The sequence below is a fragment of the Equus caballus genome, chromosome 5 (genome assembly GCF_041296265.1).
Source record: "Equus caballus isolate H_3958 breed thoroughbred chromosome 5, TB-T2T, whole genome shotgun sequence".
In the NCBI taxonomy this organism is placed as follows: Eukaryota; Metazoa; Chordata; class Mammalia; order Perissodactyla; family Equidae; genus Equus; species Equus caballus.
Window position 1 is genome coordinate 91,017,028 of NC_091688.1, and position 19,822 is coordinate 91,036,849.

The 19,822-nt window shown below is 40.4% G+C and overlaps 1 protein-coding gene across 2 annotated transcripts in view; it reads right to left on the bottom strand.

The window, feature by feature from the left end:
• Positions 1-450: 450 nt before the first annotated feature.
• The window catches only part of ST6GALNAC5 (ST6 N-acetylgalactosaminide alpha-2,6-sialyltransferase 5), a 167,323-nt gene continuing 147,951 nt past the window's right edge, over positions 451-19,822 (bottom strand). Inside the window, exons 5-8 of one of the 2 annotated variants that reach the window (XR_011439360.1) lie at positions 12,073-14,595; positions 11,492-11,748; positions 9,326-9,496; positions 451-1,486 (exon numbers count right to left, since the gene is read on the bottom strand). Coding sequence is in view for 1 of the 2 variants with exons in the window: in XM_014740031.3 (XP_014595517.3) it covers positions 14,364-14,595 (232 nt within the window). In the remaining variant the exon portion in view is untranslated. The other variant, XM_014740031.3, reaches the window with a different exon arrangement.

Genomic DNA, 19,822 nt, shown 5'->3' on the forward strand with positions numbered 1-19,822 from the left:
AAGACAATACTCTTTCTCCACATAATGCACCTTTAAACTTTCTATTCTATTGTATTATAGTTTGCTGATGGCTGCTGAGTAATATGTAGCTATATTTGCATCTCCAAGCTTCCTACCCAGCAGACTCAATGAGTATGGAGAACCACAGCAAGGACAGTGCCCACAGGATGGTAGATTCAACGAATGTCTTGTCGTGACAACGCCCTGTACTGCTCCCTGGTGCTGAGCTAATCTACATGCTGTGTCCTTATTCCTCCAATATTTGTCAGGTGTGAATACTTCTACGTGAATGACACACTCTCAGTCTCTAAGGTGTTTACAGTAGGGGATGGGGAGCCGAGATGCTGGTAAAGAGAGCTCCAGGAGAGTTTCTAGAAGGTGTTATTGAATTGAGAGTATCAGTTGGACATAAATTTTTTGAAAATGACAGAAAACTCAACACAAATATGCTTAAATAAAAAATTAAATTTATTTACATAATTGAATGTCCTGGAGAGATTTGTACAAGTTCAGGCTCAGCTCGATCCAGCACTCAATGACATTCTAAGATCTCTCTCTCATATCTGCTTCCCCGTGACAGCTCCACTTCCAGGGTGATTCTTCTTGTGGTAGCAAATATGGCGTTAGCAGCCTCAAACTCTAAAGTACCATGAGCTGGGGGGAAGAGTTTGTATCCCTGCATAGAGTCGTGTTCCCATCCTGGAACCAATTAATTCAGGGATGGGAACAGGATATGCTAGTAGGTTTAAGACAGTCAGGGCCTACCCCTGGAGCTGTGTATAGAGCTAATCCCCAATAAACCATATGGTTAAGAGTGGAGGGATTGATTTTTCAAAGAAAATATGGGGAACTGTGACCTGAAATGTGGGAAAATGGAAGCTGGGCTGCCAGTGGCAGGTATTTACTCCCCTGAGCTTCGAAGCCAGTGTGGAGACAGGGAAAGACTTGTGGTAGGAAGGCTCCTCAACAGAAGGGGCAGCACTCGACGTGCAAGGAGCGGCACGAGGGAACTGGAGCCACCTTACGTCACCTGATGTGGCCAGAGCTTCAGGACACACATGGAGGAGCTGTGAGAGGTGAGACTGAAGCCAACAGGGCAGACTGCCGGCTCTGAGTCCAGGCCCGGAATGAGGACTAAATCTCGCCGCAGGTCAGAGTTCAGAGAGAGGTTCTGAGTGAAACGAGTACTTTATGAGACTCATTTTGCGTCGAGGGCAGAATGATCAGAGAGAGGCAATCCTGCAAGACCATGCTCGCCCAGGCAGGAGTAATGAGAGCCCACCAGGGGAGCCGCGAGCGTGAGCGTGGAGAGAGGCGGGGAGTCGATCCAAAAGCTCTGCGCTCCTGTCTCTCAACACCCCGTGAGACGAACCTTCCATTCTGGTGACTTATGCAAAGGAGGAACAGAGCCTTCAATATTTAATTGGCTTCAAACAAAGATTAAATAATTCCTGAAAGCTTTACTTTTCAAAAGGGAAGAAACTACCTGTTGGGGGGAAAAAAATAAGCCAATTATTATGGAACTCTTTATACAAGTCTATCCCATCAAATGGTTAAATTACTGTGCGTTAAATGAGATGGAATGAAGACATTTCTTACTCGCCAGACAGCTCCGGAGGCCTCCCTGGGACCCCTGGTCAGAGCTTCTCTCCTCCTATCCCACAGAGCCTGGCCTCCAACTGTCTTGTGTTAGCGCGACATATGTGCGTCTTTCTCACCCACTGGATTATGAGCGGAGGACAGAAAACTCTTCACATAGACTGAAATAACTCCTCTTTCCCTCCCTTTCTCAAGCACCTATGTGGATCCAAGCACCATGACAGGTGCTGGAGATATGGTGATGAATCCCAGCTAGACCCGAACCCAATAAGGCTCCAGTCTAGTGTGGAAAGTGAGAGGTTGCACAAACACTGGGAGAGACACCTATACAGAATACAGTGGGAGGAGAGGTCAGCTCCACGTGGGGAGATCAGGAAACACTTCATCAGAGGCAACACGTAACACGAGTATTGAAAGACTGGGAGCCAGAAGGTGGGCAGGAGGAAGGAAAGGCATTGGGTGGGAAGCAATTCCCGGGCAGGAAGATGTTTTAATACGGGGCTGTAAGACCTTCGACCTCATGGGTGGCTACAGAAATACGTAGCCATTTCTTTAGAGCACTTTCAGAGCCCCTCCTTGCCCACCCTGGGACAGAGTCACCCCAGAGACGAGCCTTTCATATGTTCTTATGTAATTCTTGCTACAGTGCTGTACAATAAAAACCATAGGAGGAAACCCAGTTTTACAGAAAATGGAGGTTTAGCAAGGTGCTTGAGAAGCACACAGCTGGGAAGGGAGTAGAAGGTGGGCCTGTGAGATGTGCTGGCTTACAGGCCTTTTGGTCCACCAGAGCATACAGCTACTACCTGGTCTCTGCTTGCAACAACTCTGTTCTTTGGGAGTTGAATCAGATTGGAAAACTAGGTCTCCCTTTTCTGCCCTTTGCTTGAAGAATCAGCCCATTATAGATATAGACAGAATGAACTACACACACACACACTTGCAATAGGGATGGTTCATCTAAGGTGAAAGATATCTGGTGGTAAGGATATAGGTTTATTATTACTAAAACAAGTCAAAAAAGATTCATTTCTCTCTACATTAGAGCCACTTACAATTATATTGAGAACAAGGAGTAATCTTGTAGAAATTGAAAAACTGATACTTAATTTATTTTGATGTTTTTCTTTAAAAAATAATTCTTAGCAGAAGAAGTTTTTAATATTCTTAGAACCCCATAAAGCATTGCTTTATTCATATGACTTCCATGCTTAACAAATTTCAGTGACACACTGCAAACATCACCAAGTCCACACCTTCAACTTGCAATTCAAAGTCGGCAATGATTTCACCACCACCTATGTTTCTAGTTTTATTTCAAAGCTCTCTCATCCCCGCCTTGTAGCGCTCCTCCTTTTTGTCCAAGCTCACTTCTCTCTACTTACCTTTAGCTTTGGTCCTGCCTCCTCAGTGGAACCTGTTGCTATTGACAATACTGTTTATGCTGAAAGTACTTGACAGAAATCCAAAGACTTTTCTGAGGACTAAAGTCCTGATTTGGCACATTGTGGGAACCAATCTCTTACCAGTGAACTGTCTATGGTCTCTCACCCTGTGAGTGAGCCTGGCTAGAGTTGCCTCTCCTTCTAGATCTCTTATTTGATGCAGAATGGATAGCTCTAGTCTCACAGAGGGCTAAGCTGGATGAACCATGTGGCAACTGTCAAACCCACGTGTTGTTACTACCTCAAAGAAGGACAACAAGAAGTGATAGTGAAAATGTAGGGCCAAAAAAAAAAAAAAAAAAAAAAAATCAAGGTAACTCTGTCAACATCTTGTTTCATTGTCTCTTACTAAAAATGCCAGGTCAGATGCTCATATCTCTCTTGAAATCCAGGGCAGGAGAGAGGCAGACATGTGGGTCCAAGAGGTGGGAGGATGTAGTTGTGACACTAGGAAAAGAGGAAGCTGAAAACCAGAGCAGAACACTGTAAAGAAAGGGTCAGGCTGTGCATCAGCCAAAAATACAAAAGAGTGTTTGTATTTTAGCAACATTTTGCTAAAATTCCACTGCATCCCTGTAAAAAAGAGATGAAACAAGCACTGGGTCAAAGTCACAAATACCAGGGAGAACAGTGTTATCCAAATTATCAGCTTTCTCTTACCCTACAGGGAAGCCTTGGCTGGAGAACCATCGCCTGAATAATATACTTATCAACTTTTAATTGGCACAAACAATAAGGCTTGGCTCTGAACTCTGTACCATTTTTTACTCTTGCACTATTACCATTTTCTTAACTTTTATGACTTAATAAGTCCTGATATCTGGAAGTAGAAAGTATCCAGCTTACACATCTTCTTCAATATTGCTTTGACTATTCTTGGCATTTTGTATTTCCACATATAATTTTAGAATCACCACAAAAAATTAGTAAAGCCCTATATATTGGGAAATTTTAAAAATCTGAATAAATGAGGAAGAAAGGATGGCTCTTCCTTACAGTACAGTTCCTAATTCTAGAGAAAATAAATATAGAATAAATGATGAAAATAGAAAAAACCCCAGGCATTTGACAAATACCACAGTAACAATTGTTGTAGCAAGAATTATCAATGGAAGCTAAAATTAATGGCTATGATGAGAAACAGGATATTTGCCTATTAAAAAATATCTCCCCGCAACATTCTTAATAATTATAAAGGGGAAATAGCAACTTTACAATGGAGAAACCTGAGACATCATCTGCATTAGTCAGGGTTTTCCAGAGAAACAAAACCTATAGGATCTGTCTATCTATGTATCTGTCTATCTATCTCTCTCTCTCTCTCTCTGTGTATCATCTATCTATCTATAGAGAGATTAATTTTAAGGAATTGGCTCATGTGATTGTGGGGGCTAGCAAGGCTGAAATCTGTAGGGCAAGGTGGCAGGCTAGAAATTCAGATAAGAGGTGATGTTACAGTGTGAGTGTGAAATCTGCAGGGCAGACCAGCAGGCGGGAAAGTCAGACAGGGTTTCTATGTTGCAGTCTTCGGGAAGAGTTGCTATGCTGTTGTAGTCTTGAGGAAGGACTGCTTCTTTCTCAGGAAACCTCAGTCTTTGCTCTTAAGGCTTTCAACTGATTGGATGAGGCCCACCCACAATATGGAGGGTAGTCTGCTTTATTCAAAGTCTACTTTGATTGTCAACATTATCATATTTAAAAAATATATTCACAGCAATAGCTAGACTGGTGTTTGCCAAACAACTGGGCACCACCGTCTAGCCAACTTGATACATAAAATTAACTATGACACTACCTTAATATAGTCATCAAATTTAACATCACAGGTAGTGAAATATATGGACACCTTATACCCCCTGATATGATAATGCACTTAAAAGAGTACAACATCACTTTAATGCCCTAAATTTAAAGATTTTATTATTTTTTTTTCCTTTTTCTCCCCAAAGCCCGCCAGTACATAGTTGTATGTTCTTCGTTGTGGGTCCTTCTAGTTGTGGCATGTGGGACGCTGCCTCAGCGTGGTCTGATGAGCAGTGCCATGTCCGCACCCAGGATCCGAACCAACGAAACACTGGGCCGCCTGCAGCGGAGTGCGCGAACTTAACCACTCGGCCACGGGGCCAGCCCCATTAATGCCCTAAATTTAAACTTGACAATCACTGAGTTCATTCAGCTCTAATGCTGGATATAAGGTCAATATACAAAAATCAATTGTACTTCTATATACTTATACCAAAAAGGTAGAAAATTAAATTGAAAAAAAAATCATTTATAGTAGTTCCAAACAAACCCATCAAATACCTAGGAATAGATGTAAAAAAATATGTAGAAGACCTCTACATGGAAAACTTCAAATTGTATCCATGAGTTGAAAGACTTGATATTGTTAAGACGTCAGTTGTCCCCAAACCAATCCATAGAATCAATGCAATCTCAATAGAAATCCAAGAATGTTTTATTAAATAAGGAAAATGACACTCTGATTCTAAAATTATATGTGGAAATACAACATGCCAAGAATAGTCAAAGCAATATTGAAGAAGATGTGTAAGCTGGATACTTTCTACTTCCAGATATCAAGACTTATTAAGTCATAAAAGTTAAGAAAATGGTAATAGTGCAAGAGTAAAAAATGGTACAGAGTTCACAGTCAAGAAACAATTCACTATATATGGTACCCTGATCTACCACCAAAGTACTACTCTAATTCAGTGGAGAAAGGGTGGTATTTACAATAAAAGGTGCTGTGTCCACTGGATTTCCTTAAGGGGAAAAAAAAGAATCTAGACCCCTACCTCACATGATATTTCAAAACCATTTTGAGATGTTCCTATACCCAAACATGGAAAGGAGAAAAAAAAAATTAAGCTTCTAGAAGAAAACATAAGAGATGACTTTGGGTTAGGTAAGAGTTCTCAAATAGGACACAAATTATATGATGCATGAAATATTGATTAGTTGGAATTAAAATTACTAAAATTAAGAACTTTTAGTTATCAAAATATACCATTAAGACAGTGAAAAGGCAAACCACGCACTGCAAAATATATAGCAAAGAACTTGAATCTAGACTGTATAAGTACTTCCCATAAATAAGAAAAAACATGACAACCCAATGAAAAGAAATGGGCAAAATCTTTGAACAGGCATGTCACAAAAAAGGATACGCAAATGGTCATCAAACATGGAAAGGTGCTCAACATCATTATTCATCAAGGAAATAAATCTAAAACCATAATAATATGTCACTATATAGCTAGCAAAAGGGTTCAATTTATAAGGACTGACAATAGCAAGCATTGGTAAGTATGTAAAGCAACTGGAGTTCTCAGTTATTGCTGGTAGGAGTGTAAACTGGCGCAACTATCTTGAAAAACTGTTTGGCAATATTTAGTAAGGCCAAAGACCAGTGTGTCCTGTAACTCAGCAACTCTACTCCTTGCCGTATACTCAACAGAAAGGAGCACTATGTCCATCAAAATACATATATGCAAAAATGTTCCTAACAGCTGTATTCATAGTAGTCCTAAACTGGAAACAACCCAAAAGGCCAACATTGGAACTGGTAATTCTAAAGCAAAGTGATACTATTCAGCAATGAAAAAGGAACTACTGCCATCTGTGTCAACAAGGACGAATCTGACAAACATGATTTTGACCGAAAGAAAACAGACAAAAAAAGGACATACCATATAATTCTATTCATATGAAATTTTAAAAAGGCAAAACAAATCTACATTGACGATGTCAGAAAGTGGTTACCCCTGACAGGAAGATTGACTAAGAGAGCATAAGTGAGCCTTCGGGGGTGCTGGAAATGTACTCCGTTGTGATCTTGGCAGCAGTTACATGGGTGTACAGATATATATATATAATCTTATCAATCTATATACAAAGAATTTGTGTACTTTATTGAATAAAAATACCTCAGTAAAAATCAGTGACAAAAAAAAGACTACGTAAGACATTCTTTAGGAAGGAGAATGAGGTCGGGGGAAATTGCTCTACAGGTTATCAAGACTTATGATGATTAAGACTATGTGTTATCAGTGCAGGGACAGACAATTTGGTTAGAATGGAACAGAATACAGAGAAGAGAAATAAATCCTCACATATATGGAAATTTGCTTGCAGACCACTGGAGAAGAGTGAATTCTCCAGGAAATGATGCTGGGACTGTTGGTATCTGTACAAAACGAAAGTGATGTCCACCTCACTTTAAACAAAAATATAAACCCTTTACTTCCACATGAAAGGCAAAAACTTTGAAAATTTTAAGAATGAAATATAGGAAAGTCATTATTGATTAAAAGCAGTGGAAGATTTATTAAATAAGGTATAAGAAGCTCTAATCATATAAGAAAAGATAGAAAACATGACTACATTGAAATTAAAAACTTCTGTTCATTGAAAGACATCACAGAGAAAAAGAAGACAAGCCTCAAATCAGAAGAAGATATTTGCAACACATACAATCTACCAAACATGGTAGCTAGAATATATCAAGAATTCTTTAAAAGAAAAAAGAAAAGGTAAAGTCACCCAGCAGAAAAGTGGACAAAGATGCAGAGCCATTTCACAGACGAGGTAATACTAATGAAGAAGAGAAGAATGCTAAATCTCATAAGGAATCAGGGGAACGCAAGACAAGATCACAATGAGATACAATTTTCATGTGCCAGAGGGGCAAAACTTAGTCTGAAAATACCAAGTCAAGTGTTAACAAGGATGTGGACAACCACCATTAGAAATATAAAGGGTCCAACCACTTTGGAAAACAATCTGGAAATATCATACACGTGAATGATCTGATTCTATAGCCCAGCAATTTTATTCCTAGGTGTATACTCTGTATAAAAATTCTTGAACACATGTACTGAAAGAACGTTCCAAGAATGTTCATAAAAGTATTGTACATATTAGCAACAAACTGAAAACCTGAAAGAAGCATGGAAAAAAATAAATTATGGTATATTCACACAATGGCATTATACAATAATAAAAGTAAACTAGAGTTATATGCAATGAAAATGAGTAAAATCTTGGAGAAAAAGCAAGTTTCAGAAGACAATACACAATGTTATAATAATCTTATAATGCTTATTACTATGCAAAACTAAATTATGGATTATTTATCGATATATCTGTATGTAATAAAATTATTTAGAAAGCAAGAGAATGGCAAATAGAAAATGCAAGACAATAGAAGGGACACTCGGGTAGCTTGAAGGCTAGTGGTAATATTCTCCTTAGGTTTGCTTCATAATTTGCGTATTTGTCACCTATTATTTGGTATGTATCAAATGTTACATGTACTATAAATATGACATAATAGAATATGATGACTATTCTAATAGAAATTGCTACCAGAACAGTTAAATTTCTGCCAGGAAGTACATGGTGACTTAGGGCGGAGACTCGAAACAGACCCTGTGGCTTCTGATCTGACTTTCCCACTTACTAGCCGAATGATCTTGGGAAAGTTACTGAAGTGCACTGTGCCTCAGTTTGCACATCTGTAAAAGGGAGATGATGAAAGAACCTATGTATTTATTGGGGTTATTGTGAGGATTAAATGCATTTATATATGTAAAACACTTGAAGAGTGCCTGGTTTGTGGCAAGCCATGTGTCTACTCTTATCTTCATCTTATCTTCATCATCCTGAGGGCCAGATATACAACCTCACTTAGTCTCAGTTATTTGCACAGTGGAATAACAGGATTATTGTGAAATTAATATATACACAAGTGACATTGTTCAAAGCTCCCAGTGGATATTCAGTAGATAAAATATAATTGGAAAGATTGTGATTCAGTCTCATAGATTTCCTACATTTGGTTTTGAAATTAAAGAACTAGTCACAAGGTAAAGAACTAAAGATGCTAATTCTTGAGATGATTTATGCAGTGGGCAAAGAGATTCTTTTAGGTGTAATTAGACATGGCATATACTAGCTTTTTCCTAACATCCTTGTTGGGATTCTGTTTGAAATCCTGTTATAAAGCCTTTCTTGATATTTTATGAAATAATACTTTGTGATTATAACAAAAATTTTGAAAATGTGGGAAAATCTATAATCTATCCATTCAGAAATAAGCACTCTTCTCATTTTAACGTAGTGTCTTCTAGCCCTTTTCCTATGCTTTAAAAAATGGAATTGAGATGATACAATTAAATAGATATGTGGAACAGTAGACAATGAAAGAAAGGAACTCCATGTTCAAGAAAATAATGATTATGGTCCCTTGTAGAATCAACCATTGGCAGCTAACTCACCTTTACTCACTTTATGCCGTCTTGCCCTCTCTGTAACCAGGAGGTAATCGGACACCAGGCGCTGGCCAGGTGGCGTCTCAGGAATCTGGGGTGCTCCACCTGCGGACACCTTTTCCCAAGAGTTCTCCTTTCCCCTCACATTCTGGTAGAGATGAAACCATTTTGGATCTGCTTCATGGAAACAAAAGGAGGGTTGTTTTTTGGTTTATTTTGTTTTTAAGATAAATGTATGCTTAGTTTTTACAGACCCTCAGTAACCACCAGTTGGATTCCAGCAGCTTTAGGAAGCTGTCAAGTTTAAGGCAGGCCATAACACATCTCATTTTGGCCTCGCTTTTGTAGTTGAACCAAAGAAGTCAGAGCCCAAGCTGCCTTTCCGCCTTTATGCATATGGTATAGCATTTGTCAATATTAAATTTAATTTGTGCTAAGAGCAGCCACTAACAGCGAGAACACAAAGCTTGCTGAACTTCAGTTCATCTGTGTGTTCAGTACAGCCAGCATTAGCAAACCTAATGAATTCAGCAACATTATTCCTCCTAAATCTAGGTCAGCTTTGTTGATTAAAAACATTATAGGTTTAAGGACTGACCCTTGAAAAACCACTTAAAATTTAACTATTTCATCAACTATTCTGTCTCCTGTACTTCTTAAATGGAAGAATATACACCAATTACCAGCCAAATGGGTCAACATTAAGAGGTCGTCATCAACAACAGACATTTATTGAGTGCCTACTGTGTGCAAGGCACTGTACTGGGCATGGGGCTACAGAGACAAAGAATGGTCCCTGCTCTCCAAGAGCTTACACTCTAATTAGACTAACAGGACACGCACATGAAAAGACAAAGGACAGGTCAAGGTAGCATGTAAATAAGGGCACTGAGAAGAAACAAATAAGATTGTAGCCTATTTTTGCATTTCTTCAGTGGCTCAATACGTTGAGTACGTGGGGACGAGTGAGCTAGAACAGAGGGATTACTCCTATTCATTTTTAAGCCTTGTAGACACTCTCTCACGTCTGTTCATTCCAAATTACCTTCTGGCAAGTGCTAGAACCTAGGCAACTGGTTCACTTTCCCCCTAAGGTCTTAGTATTATAGCTGTCTTTGAGGTGGCCTTTTGATAGCATGACCCACTGTCCCAGTTCGCCCTGGACCATCCTGGTTTTAGTGCAGAAAGTCCATGGAACTCCTCCCCCGGCCCTGGGGAACCTGGATGGTGCTTCTGAAGGACTTTGTCCTGTAGCCGGATGAAGTCTTCCCACCTATTATGGTCATTGCTGTGGCAGGACCCACTCCAAATCAGTTCCCCAGGTAGGTCTTTAGCTTAAAAACCCACAAGGAAGACCTTAACAGCCCCAAAGACTGCTGGTTTCACAGCATACTGTGGACAAAAGAAGACAATCAGGAGAGAGTGACAGCAAAAGATGGAATGAGGTTCAAGAGAAAAGCAATGAGGATGGAAGAAATGAAGTAGCGTCAGGTGTGAAATCTGTAGGCATGTTAACATCACCCCCTAACACTGCAGGGGCAGAGAATAGGAACATAGAGCCTTCTCTCAGAGTAGGTCTTTTGAACAATCTCAATCTTCACCCCAGTGGAATCCAGGGTATACTTCTGAAGTGAAGTCATTCCTACATATGGAAAAATATTTGGGGAGGTCTCAAATAGGTACATACGTGCTTAAATAACAGTCTTAATCCTAAGAGAATTTCAGCGTTTTCCTTCCACCTTTACCTAGCATTCATTTAGCTTCCAAATCAATAATTGTAATCTTTGAAGGGGAGGGTTTTATTTCAAAACGAGGTTGTATCCTTCCATTTTCAGTAATGGAGAAAACTTCAGAAAACAAAGGGAATCTGTTCCGAGAGGTGTTGTTTGAATCTGATACGCATATCTGGTAGTATCCTAAAGATTCCACGAGACCACACACGAATTTCTCTTATAGGTACAGCACTTTGTTTTCTTTCATTTATTTTTTGAAGAAAAGCTCTAACTCTGACATCTTAGGAACTGGGAGGTTCCTGAATCGCTCTGGTTTTATGTCTAGCCCTTGGGAGCACATACCAGGGTTAGTGAAGCACACGGACTTAGTTACCAAACACCCATTAACCGTAATGGAAATCACACGGCGAAGTCCCCACACAGCACACTGAATATTTACCTCCTAATGTTCTTTTAATGTATGCTTTCTTGGGTGAATATTTACTGTAGAATATTAAATGTAAGATTCCTCTTTTTATGGGCCATTTGAAGTGATTGATTTTGTTTGTGAATTCCTGTATCTTTGCCCATAATGGCTATCTATTGTAATGGCCTCTGCCAAATGTTCTTGCATTGAAATAACAGACGCCATGGATCGGCCAGCTGTGGCTTTGTATTACTGTGGTCTTAAAACCTAGGAGGAAGCTGATGACACAGCTGGGGAGAGAAGAAAAAGGTATGTGACATAATGAGTATGACTTAGGCTTCAAATACGATCGGATATTGAAATCATTGAGGTCTGTAAACAGGGTTTTGTAGTCATCTTTTATATCAGAGTTGATGATTAATGGTGTTAAGACTGATAGTCATGAAATGATAGTGGCAAGATAAGAATTCAATTGCCCACAACCAGGTCTATCGGCACAATCTATCAGAATTCTAGGCATTTTCTTTAAATACTATAATAAAACCACTGCCTAAGTGATAATTTCTTACACTTATTTACACCATATTTTAAAAAATATAAACTCACATACTCACATATCCTAGCTACATGTAGATTTAAAGTATTTCCCAGTGAAGCCAGGAATTTCAGAATTCGGTTGCTTTTCACTCTTTTGAGTATTTGAGAGGGAGAAGTTACAAAAAAGATGGAGCTATCATATGGTCTTTTTTCTTTTTGTAAAAAAACCCCTAAAAAACAAAAACCGTAAACCCTGAAGATAACACAAACACTTGAGATATCATTAGATTAGGTAATAGAGTTACATCTTTGCATGTCCCAAGTATGCCTTTGCATATTTCCATAGAAATAAAACTTATTAAAGGAGCTACTTACATCAGAGCAACATGATCTCTTCAAGTGATGGTTAAGGTGGCCTATAAATCAATTCTATAAAATTCATACCTTTTCCGTACATTCATAAAGTAATGAGTGTTCAGAGTCCATGATGCAGAAGAGATTGTACTGGAATAAAATTCTATAGTCTTTTTAAAAACTATGAGAAAATTTAAATAACGCATTCTAGTATGTTTTGGACAGACATTTCACTTGTACTGGCATTTAACAGCTCAAGCCATACCATGATAATACCATCTTTGTTTTTGCTACATAAATATCTGGATTATGCTTGCATCTCAACAACAGTACTCCATATAATTTACAGTACCAGTTAGTGCAAGGGAATGGAATCTTAGCACTAATTAGGGAAAAGGAAAAGAAGTGGTCGTGTGAGAAACCTTCTCTAATTACAAACCAGGTCATGTTCTGTAAAACAGTGTCAGTCTCCATACGTAATATTTGCTGGTGCCTCCAAAGTTGACATTAGAAAAACTAATGCCTCCTAAGCCATGTGTAAGGAAAACACTGGTATATTTTTTAAAGACTATTTTTGAACATTACTTGCTTAAATGAAAATCTTTCATACTAACTGATCTTGGCTCTGAATAGAATAAGTCCTTCATAGTCCTCCAGACCAGAGAATGGCAGTGAATATAATGTTAGATTTGCAGTGAGTGAATCTGAACAGTTCATCGGATCAGTGAGTCACAGGATAGGAAATCTTCTTGTATTCTCACAGATTCACAGAAGGGCAGTTCCTTGCTCTTGTAGCCAGGAATACCATGGGAGTTCTCTCTCTCTTTTGCTTTTTTTTGGTGCAAGAAGGACCAGAGAAGCAGGTGTAGATTTTAGCCCCTGGAGACCAGGGAGGAAGTGTGTTTTTAACCCCAAGAGGGAGATAGGTAGTATGGGGAGTATAAAAGGCCCCCTAAAATAAGGCTCCTGCTGCTGTGGGAGCTGCGGTTCCAAGGGCAGAGCCTTAAATGGGTCCACAAGAGGCTGATAGGATTTTAGATTTGGAATAAAACTTAAGAGATTGTCTGGTACAGTGACACATTCTATGGAAGAGGAAGCAAGGGCTTACGTGAAATGCCCGACATCAATTATTACTAAAAAAAACTGCCTTTACATTTCTCTTGTTAGTCTCTTTTTGTTTTAATGACACAGGTTTTGGTTTTCAGTTTTGTCATTTGGAGCATTTCCGCACATTGGAAAATGTCATAGTTATTCCTGAAGCCTAAGGGTTCAAATAACGCAACACAACATTTCCAAGCCAAATACCAACTGCATGCTAACAATGAGCATTGTGAGCACAGGAACTCATCAACCCGGTTCTAGACCTTGTCCAACCATCACTCAGGATTAAAGAGGCAGGAAGAATAAATTACCACATAATCATAATCTATAAAAATACTGGCCTAGCGTACACTACAAAACTCTCAATAAATAAATATTGGGCATTTGCTTTATGAAAGTCAGTGGAGATGTGCTCTTCAGAAATCATGTCCATACTTTCAGGCTGCTTTTTACAAATCACACACACAGATTCCAACAGATGACAAAGTTTACAGAACAGGTTAGGATACAACTTGATAGAAAAAAGTCTGTTGATGTGTTATTTCTATAAAGGAATACAACTATTACATTGTTGAGTTGCTCATATTTCAGTCTTGAAGGCAATACTTAAAAAGATCCAAAATGTTTTTAGCCATGGCAGCATCACTGAAATGAGTGTTCTGTTCCTAAGATAAGCCCTTTTGAAAGGGACAGCACTCATTAGGATGTACTAATTCTAGAGTTTTCCCTTACAAACCAATTGCACTGCTTTGTCGTTACGTTTCGTAGGCATCTGTACACAGTACTTCTTGAGGAGTGAAGCTATTCTTGCTACCAGTTCTGTTCTTCTTTCGTGTCTGGTGGCTCAGGAAGTTCGGGCCCCTGGTGTCTGAAATGGCAGGTACATAGGATTTTGGTCTGGCACGCTCATTCCTCAGAACACAGGTTTATTCTCAGGATGATTTATAGGAAGCGATTCTGGTTTCCAGTCTGGTTGAAAAAAGTGAATATTGAATGTCCGTGCCCAGTTCTTAAAGACTCGCTTCTCTGTGATAAAGCGGTGATGACTACCCTTCCGTCCTCGCTCATGGGAGAGGTACATTGTACATTCATCAGGTCCAAAAGGCTCATAATAGTGATAAGGTACTGAAGGATGATTGCGATCCCTGTAGGGGGGAAAATGGGATAACTGATTAAAGCAAAAAAAAAAAATTCCTTTGATGGAGACAGGACGCTACCTTTAATAAGCTGACAAGCACCAATCATGTTTCAAGTTAAAAGAATTTCAACAAATGGTTTTTATGATGTATAAGCAAGTGGAGAGGTTTTGAGGTTGTGAAATGCATGCATCATTATCAAACAGAGAGATTAAAGTGTGCTGAAGGACATCCAGGCTTTGGGGATTTAGAAACGACATGTTACTAAGACCCAACTACAGTTCTGACTTTCAGTCTGGCCCCATACAATCTATGCAGCACAAGCAGCTACAAAGATATTTACAAAACAAAAAATATTTACAAAAACAAAAGATATGTAGCACAAGCAGCTATAAAGATATTTGTAAAACAGATCATTGTCCTTCCCCATCCCAACCCCCAAATCCTCCAGAGACTTCCAGTTACACTAAGAGCACGGCCTCCAGGCTGTTATGTGATCTGGCTCCTCTCCAGAGCCTTCTCATCACCCACTGGGCCTTGTCTGCTATGCTCCAGCTGTGCTGGCCTTTCTGGTCATAAGCCCCACCAAGCTTGTCCCTCCCTTGAGGCCTCTGCCCTTGAGAGCAGCTGCCTGGCTGGAACTCTCCCACCAGTTCACTCCTTCTTACTGCTGGGGATTGACCCAAAGGTGTCCTCCTGGGAGAGGCCTTACCCGACACCCCCTTGCACTCACATTTATCTTCTCTATAGCATTAATCCCTCAAATGCTGCTGTTGTTGACTTGCTCATGGTCTGTTTACGAGGACAGGCCTTTGTCTCGTTTCTAGGAGGTGCTAATAATTTTGAGTTTCTGTTGTTGAGAGAAATTTATACAGAGTTAGCAGCTAAACAGCAAGCCTCTAAAGAGAATTTCTCCTCCAAATATGCAAAGCTGACGATCCTGGTTTGACGCCATGGGAGAAAGACAGCAGGCACCATTTTTCTCTCGTTGCTCTAGATAGCAGATGTACTACCATCTAAATCCAGAAATTCCAAACCCTCCATCACTGCGGTGTAGCCTCACAGTCTCAACATTGTCCTGTCTCTGTATCTCTGTCTCAGATGAGAAACACTGGCTCATTTCTTCAGGTAGGGTACACAGGATTACCACATGAGGGTGGGTGGGTGCCCTTGCAGGGTTACTAAAATATTTAACCCCCAAAGAGCCCTGATCTCAGACTGGTTTCCACTCCAGGTCAGTCCACCCTACCTCTTGTGTCTTGAAGTCTAAATAAGATTAGTCAGGATATCCTAGAATAAACCCTCCTATCTTGAGCTACACTCACCAACCCACCTTGTTGCAGAGACTGTGCTCTTCTTAGCTCTTCTCTTAAAAGGCCCAGGTGTCCCAGCTCCTTGCGAACCCCCTTTCAGCGCCTGATGCCCTGGGGTCCCCCCTCTGGTCACTTGGGCTCTACTCTCAGTACAGTGACTTGGTTACGGATGCTCATCTTGCTAGACACCTATTCATTTTCCTCAGAGGAGATCAATAAACAAATGGCTTTTAGCGTAGCAACTTTACGGGGGTCAGGGATCAAAGTCTTTTATCAAGAGGGGTGTCTAGTTTGTGGCTCGGACAACAATAAACCTTTGAGCTGCCTCTCCTCTGAGGTTAAAGTTCTTCCAGGAAGAGAGATTTATTTTTGTCATGCGGCATTTAAACATTCCTCATCCTGGGTTGGATGCTGTGCTGAATTAATACTTTGCATCTCTATTCTGTCTGCCTCGGAAGTATCTCTATGTTCTATAGTGAAATGCCAGATCCTGTGCTGTCTAGTTATTACAGATTTCACTTATTTACTTACCCTAGAAGTTGGAATACCCTTAAAATTTTAATAGAAAGTGTTTTCAACACAGAAAATGCATGCTAAGAAAAATTCAAGTTGGAACTGACGACTATGAAAAAAAAAATAAACAAAAAGAAACAGAAAACTTGTGAGACAAATCTCCTCAGATTCATATGCCATAATTTGGGGAAATTGGCCACATTTATGCTGCTATGGTATACTTGGGGTTAAGCTTTTATTCCAGTTTCAATCAGGTTTTAAATCTGACTCATCTAGGTTTTAGACATATTATTGGCATGAATCTGACTAAAGAAACAATTAGGTTTCTAAAAATACCGTGAGATTGATTTGGCATCTAGGAATAGAGGGAAATTGGAAACCAGCTAAAGGATGCTATAGGATCAATTTCCTTATTGAGGAAGACCATCCCTTTGAATGAAAACTTATCTGGTTCCATATTGATCACCTAAAGGGAGAATTAAATTTACACATCTGGTTATTATGATTTCAAAGGTGTCCAAATAAGTGGAGGTTGTTTCCACGCTTTAAGACTCTGTCCAAATGGCAGAAAAGTGCTCTGCGGGACTTGAGAAGGCAGAGCCAAGCAGCTGCAGGAAGAGCCCTCCTGGCTGTAGGCCTGCCATCGGCCATGACCCATGGCTCCCTTCAGAAAGCCCTTCCCAGTTCAAGGGTGAGGTTCTGTTGGGCTTTTCTCAAACCTGATGTTCTAAAGGCTGCCGTAGCTTTTTCTTCCTCCACCTGATCCAAATGAAAACAACAATAAATATCAGCAGAATTTCTACATCAGAGACTACTATTGTAAAAGGGAGGATTCTGGCACCCAGGTTCCTGTGTGGGGCCAGGGGAAGCCGAGGGCGTGAAGGTGTGGGGGACGGGGGCATGATAATCATAGAACCAGTTCCCTAAGTGGCTACAGCCCGTCATCAGCACTTCAAGGGCCAGGACGGGAACAAATCCGGCAAAATAATGTGGAGAAGCATTTTTTTTCTTTAGAGGAAGCAGGTGGGGAGATTGGAAAAAAAGAACATTTAGCGCACACGGGGAGCTTTAAAGAAACATCATTGCCTGTGTTCCACCTCCACAGCTTCTGGTTTAATTGATTTGGAGAGGGTCCCAGGCATGGGTAGTTTAAAAAGTGCCTTAGGTTTGAGTATCAAAATAAATAATGGCAGTATTGGATTATAAAACCCATAAAATAAAATAAATATCCATGACTCCATGATGATTTCAATAAATAACCGAATAAATAAATAAATGAGGAGAAGAAACAGCATTTCCTTATAGAAGTTTCCAAATTATAAATCTAGAAAGAATGAGGGACTAGAAAATCAGCATTAGTGCAGCCCAGTAATTGTTGCAGGCAAGATGCACCAGTCAATGGAACATCGGTGGGGAAAAAGAGGGGGAGAAATTGGTTATCTGCATAAAGTATCTCCCCTAAGATATTTATTAATGACAAAGGGAAAAATAGTAACTTTACAATAAGTAAACCCAGCAGACCCCAGCTTAACCAGAGATCAAGGTTAATATCACCAGTAATAAGACATTGTGACAGCAGGTAGCCCTTGATGTGAGATGCTAGAAGAGCTTACGGCTTCTGTGGGCTCCTTCCCAGTCATGCATAACCTCAACCTAATCATGAGAAAATAGCTCTCCAATCCAAAGTGAGGGACATCCTACAATAATGACCAGAATTCTTGAGACGTGTCAAGGTCATGAAAGATACAGAAAGATGTGGAACTGTCACAGGGGGAGGAGACTAAGGAGACACGACAAGGAAATGCAAAGGGGACCTGGACTGGGTCCTGGAGGAGATAAAGGATATGAGCAGGACAACTGGTGAAATCTGAATAAGGGCTATAGTTTTGTTAAGACTTGTACGGTGTTAATTTCTTAGCTTTAATAACTGGACTCTAATCATGCAGAATGTTCACATAGGGGAAGCTGGGTGAAGGGTATGCAGGAGCTCTATACTATTTGTGCAATTTTTTCTGTAAGACTAAAATGATTTCAAAACAAAAAGTTAAAAAATATAATAATGTTTAAAAGCTCCTTAGGGGATTCTAATTTGCAGCCAGGTTTGAGTCAGCTGATTTAGTTAAGTACCCGCTGAGTCTAGGTGCTTAACTTCTATGATGTCCTCTCCATCTCCTTCAGGTGCTTAAGGTAAGTTCCTCGCTCCCAGTTGATAGGTGAGAATCCGGCGCCCAGGGGCAGAGTCCAGCTGGGCTTTAAGCACACAGCCTCTCTCATGGGGCACCTAAGCTGCTGGCTTGACCCTTTCAGCCCGAAGGACAGTGCCCAGCACTCCACACAGACTAATTTATTTAATCCTCCTAACACCCCTCTAAGGCAGGTACTATTACCCCCTTTTACAGATGAGAAAACTCATGCATAGAGAATGAATAAGTTTCAGGGCCCACATTTCAAACAAAGCTGTACTCCTAAGAGTGAGGCTCTGTGATTTGGAAAAACTCCTGTCCCACCAGGTGGGTTTCTGTACTAATGGCAGCCCAGGTTCCCACTGGGATTGGTGCACACAACTGGGAGCAACTTAGTCCTTGCTATGTTCCCCCAAGCACCTATCTACAGAGGTGCCCCGTGCATGGTGGCTGCTCTGAGCAGCTGGTCGGGGTGCTCAGCAGAGGCTTCCAGACCATTTACAGCTCTGCTCCCTAATATTAATGGCAGGAGGAGTTTGTGATGTTTCATTTTTGAATCATCTAAAGCTAAGCTGTACAATTAGAAAGAAATCTTATAACATTAACAAGCCAGGGAGGATATTTCCATTTCTTGGTATGATCCAGGTTGACTTGCTCACTGGGTTTGGGGCTGGACGATCTATAAGGCTGCAAATGGCCCAAGGAAAGAATGGACACTCTCTCTAGAGTGCTCAGACACTCTCTCCAAACACACTTCTATTCTTGTATGGTACCTGGCATCCAGTAGCTAGTCAGGAAATGTTTGAGGAGTCGAGTTGAATTAATAGCTCTTAAGTCTCTGGGCTGTTCTGAAATTGGCTTGTACCGGGGGCATCTGGGGACACTATGTAGCAATCAGAAGAAAATGTTCCTACACAGGCCTTCCTAAACATCTGCCTCAGGCCTAGGAGACCCACTGACCCACCTTCATTCTGCTACCTTGATTTCTTGTCCTTAGAGCCTCTTCTGGAAGGAAACTGCTGCACACCTTGGAAGCTGGTGGAATAATACTTGTATATCTGGGGCTCATGGAGCACAAGAACCTGCAGCTGTCCACCCTTCATGAGGCAAAGAGCCAAGTGAGTCACCTGGACCCCACCCCCACCCCTACAGCTCAGGCACCTCAGTCGGTGCCCTAACATCTCATAATACATTAATGGTACCCACAGGAGGGAGGAGGAAGGTAAT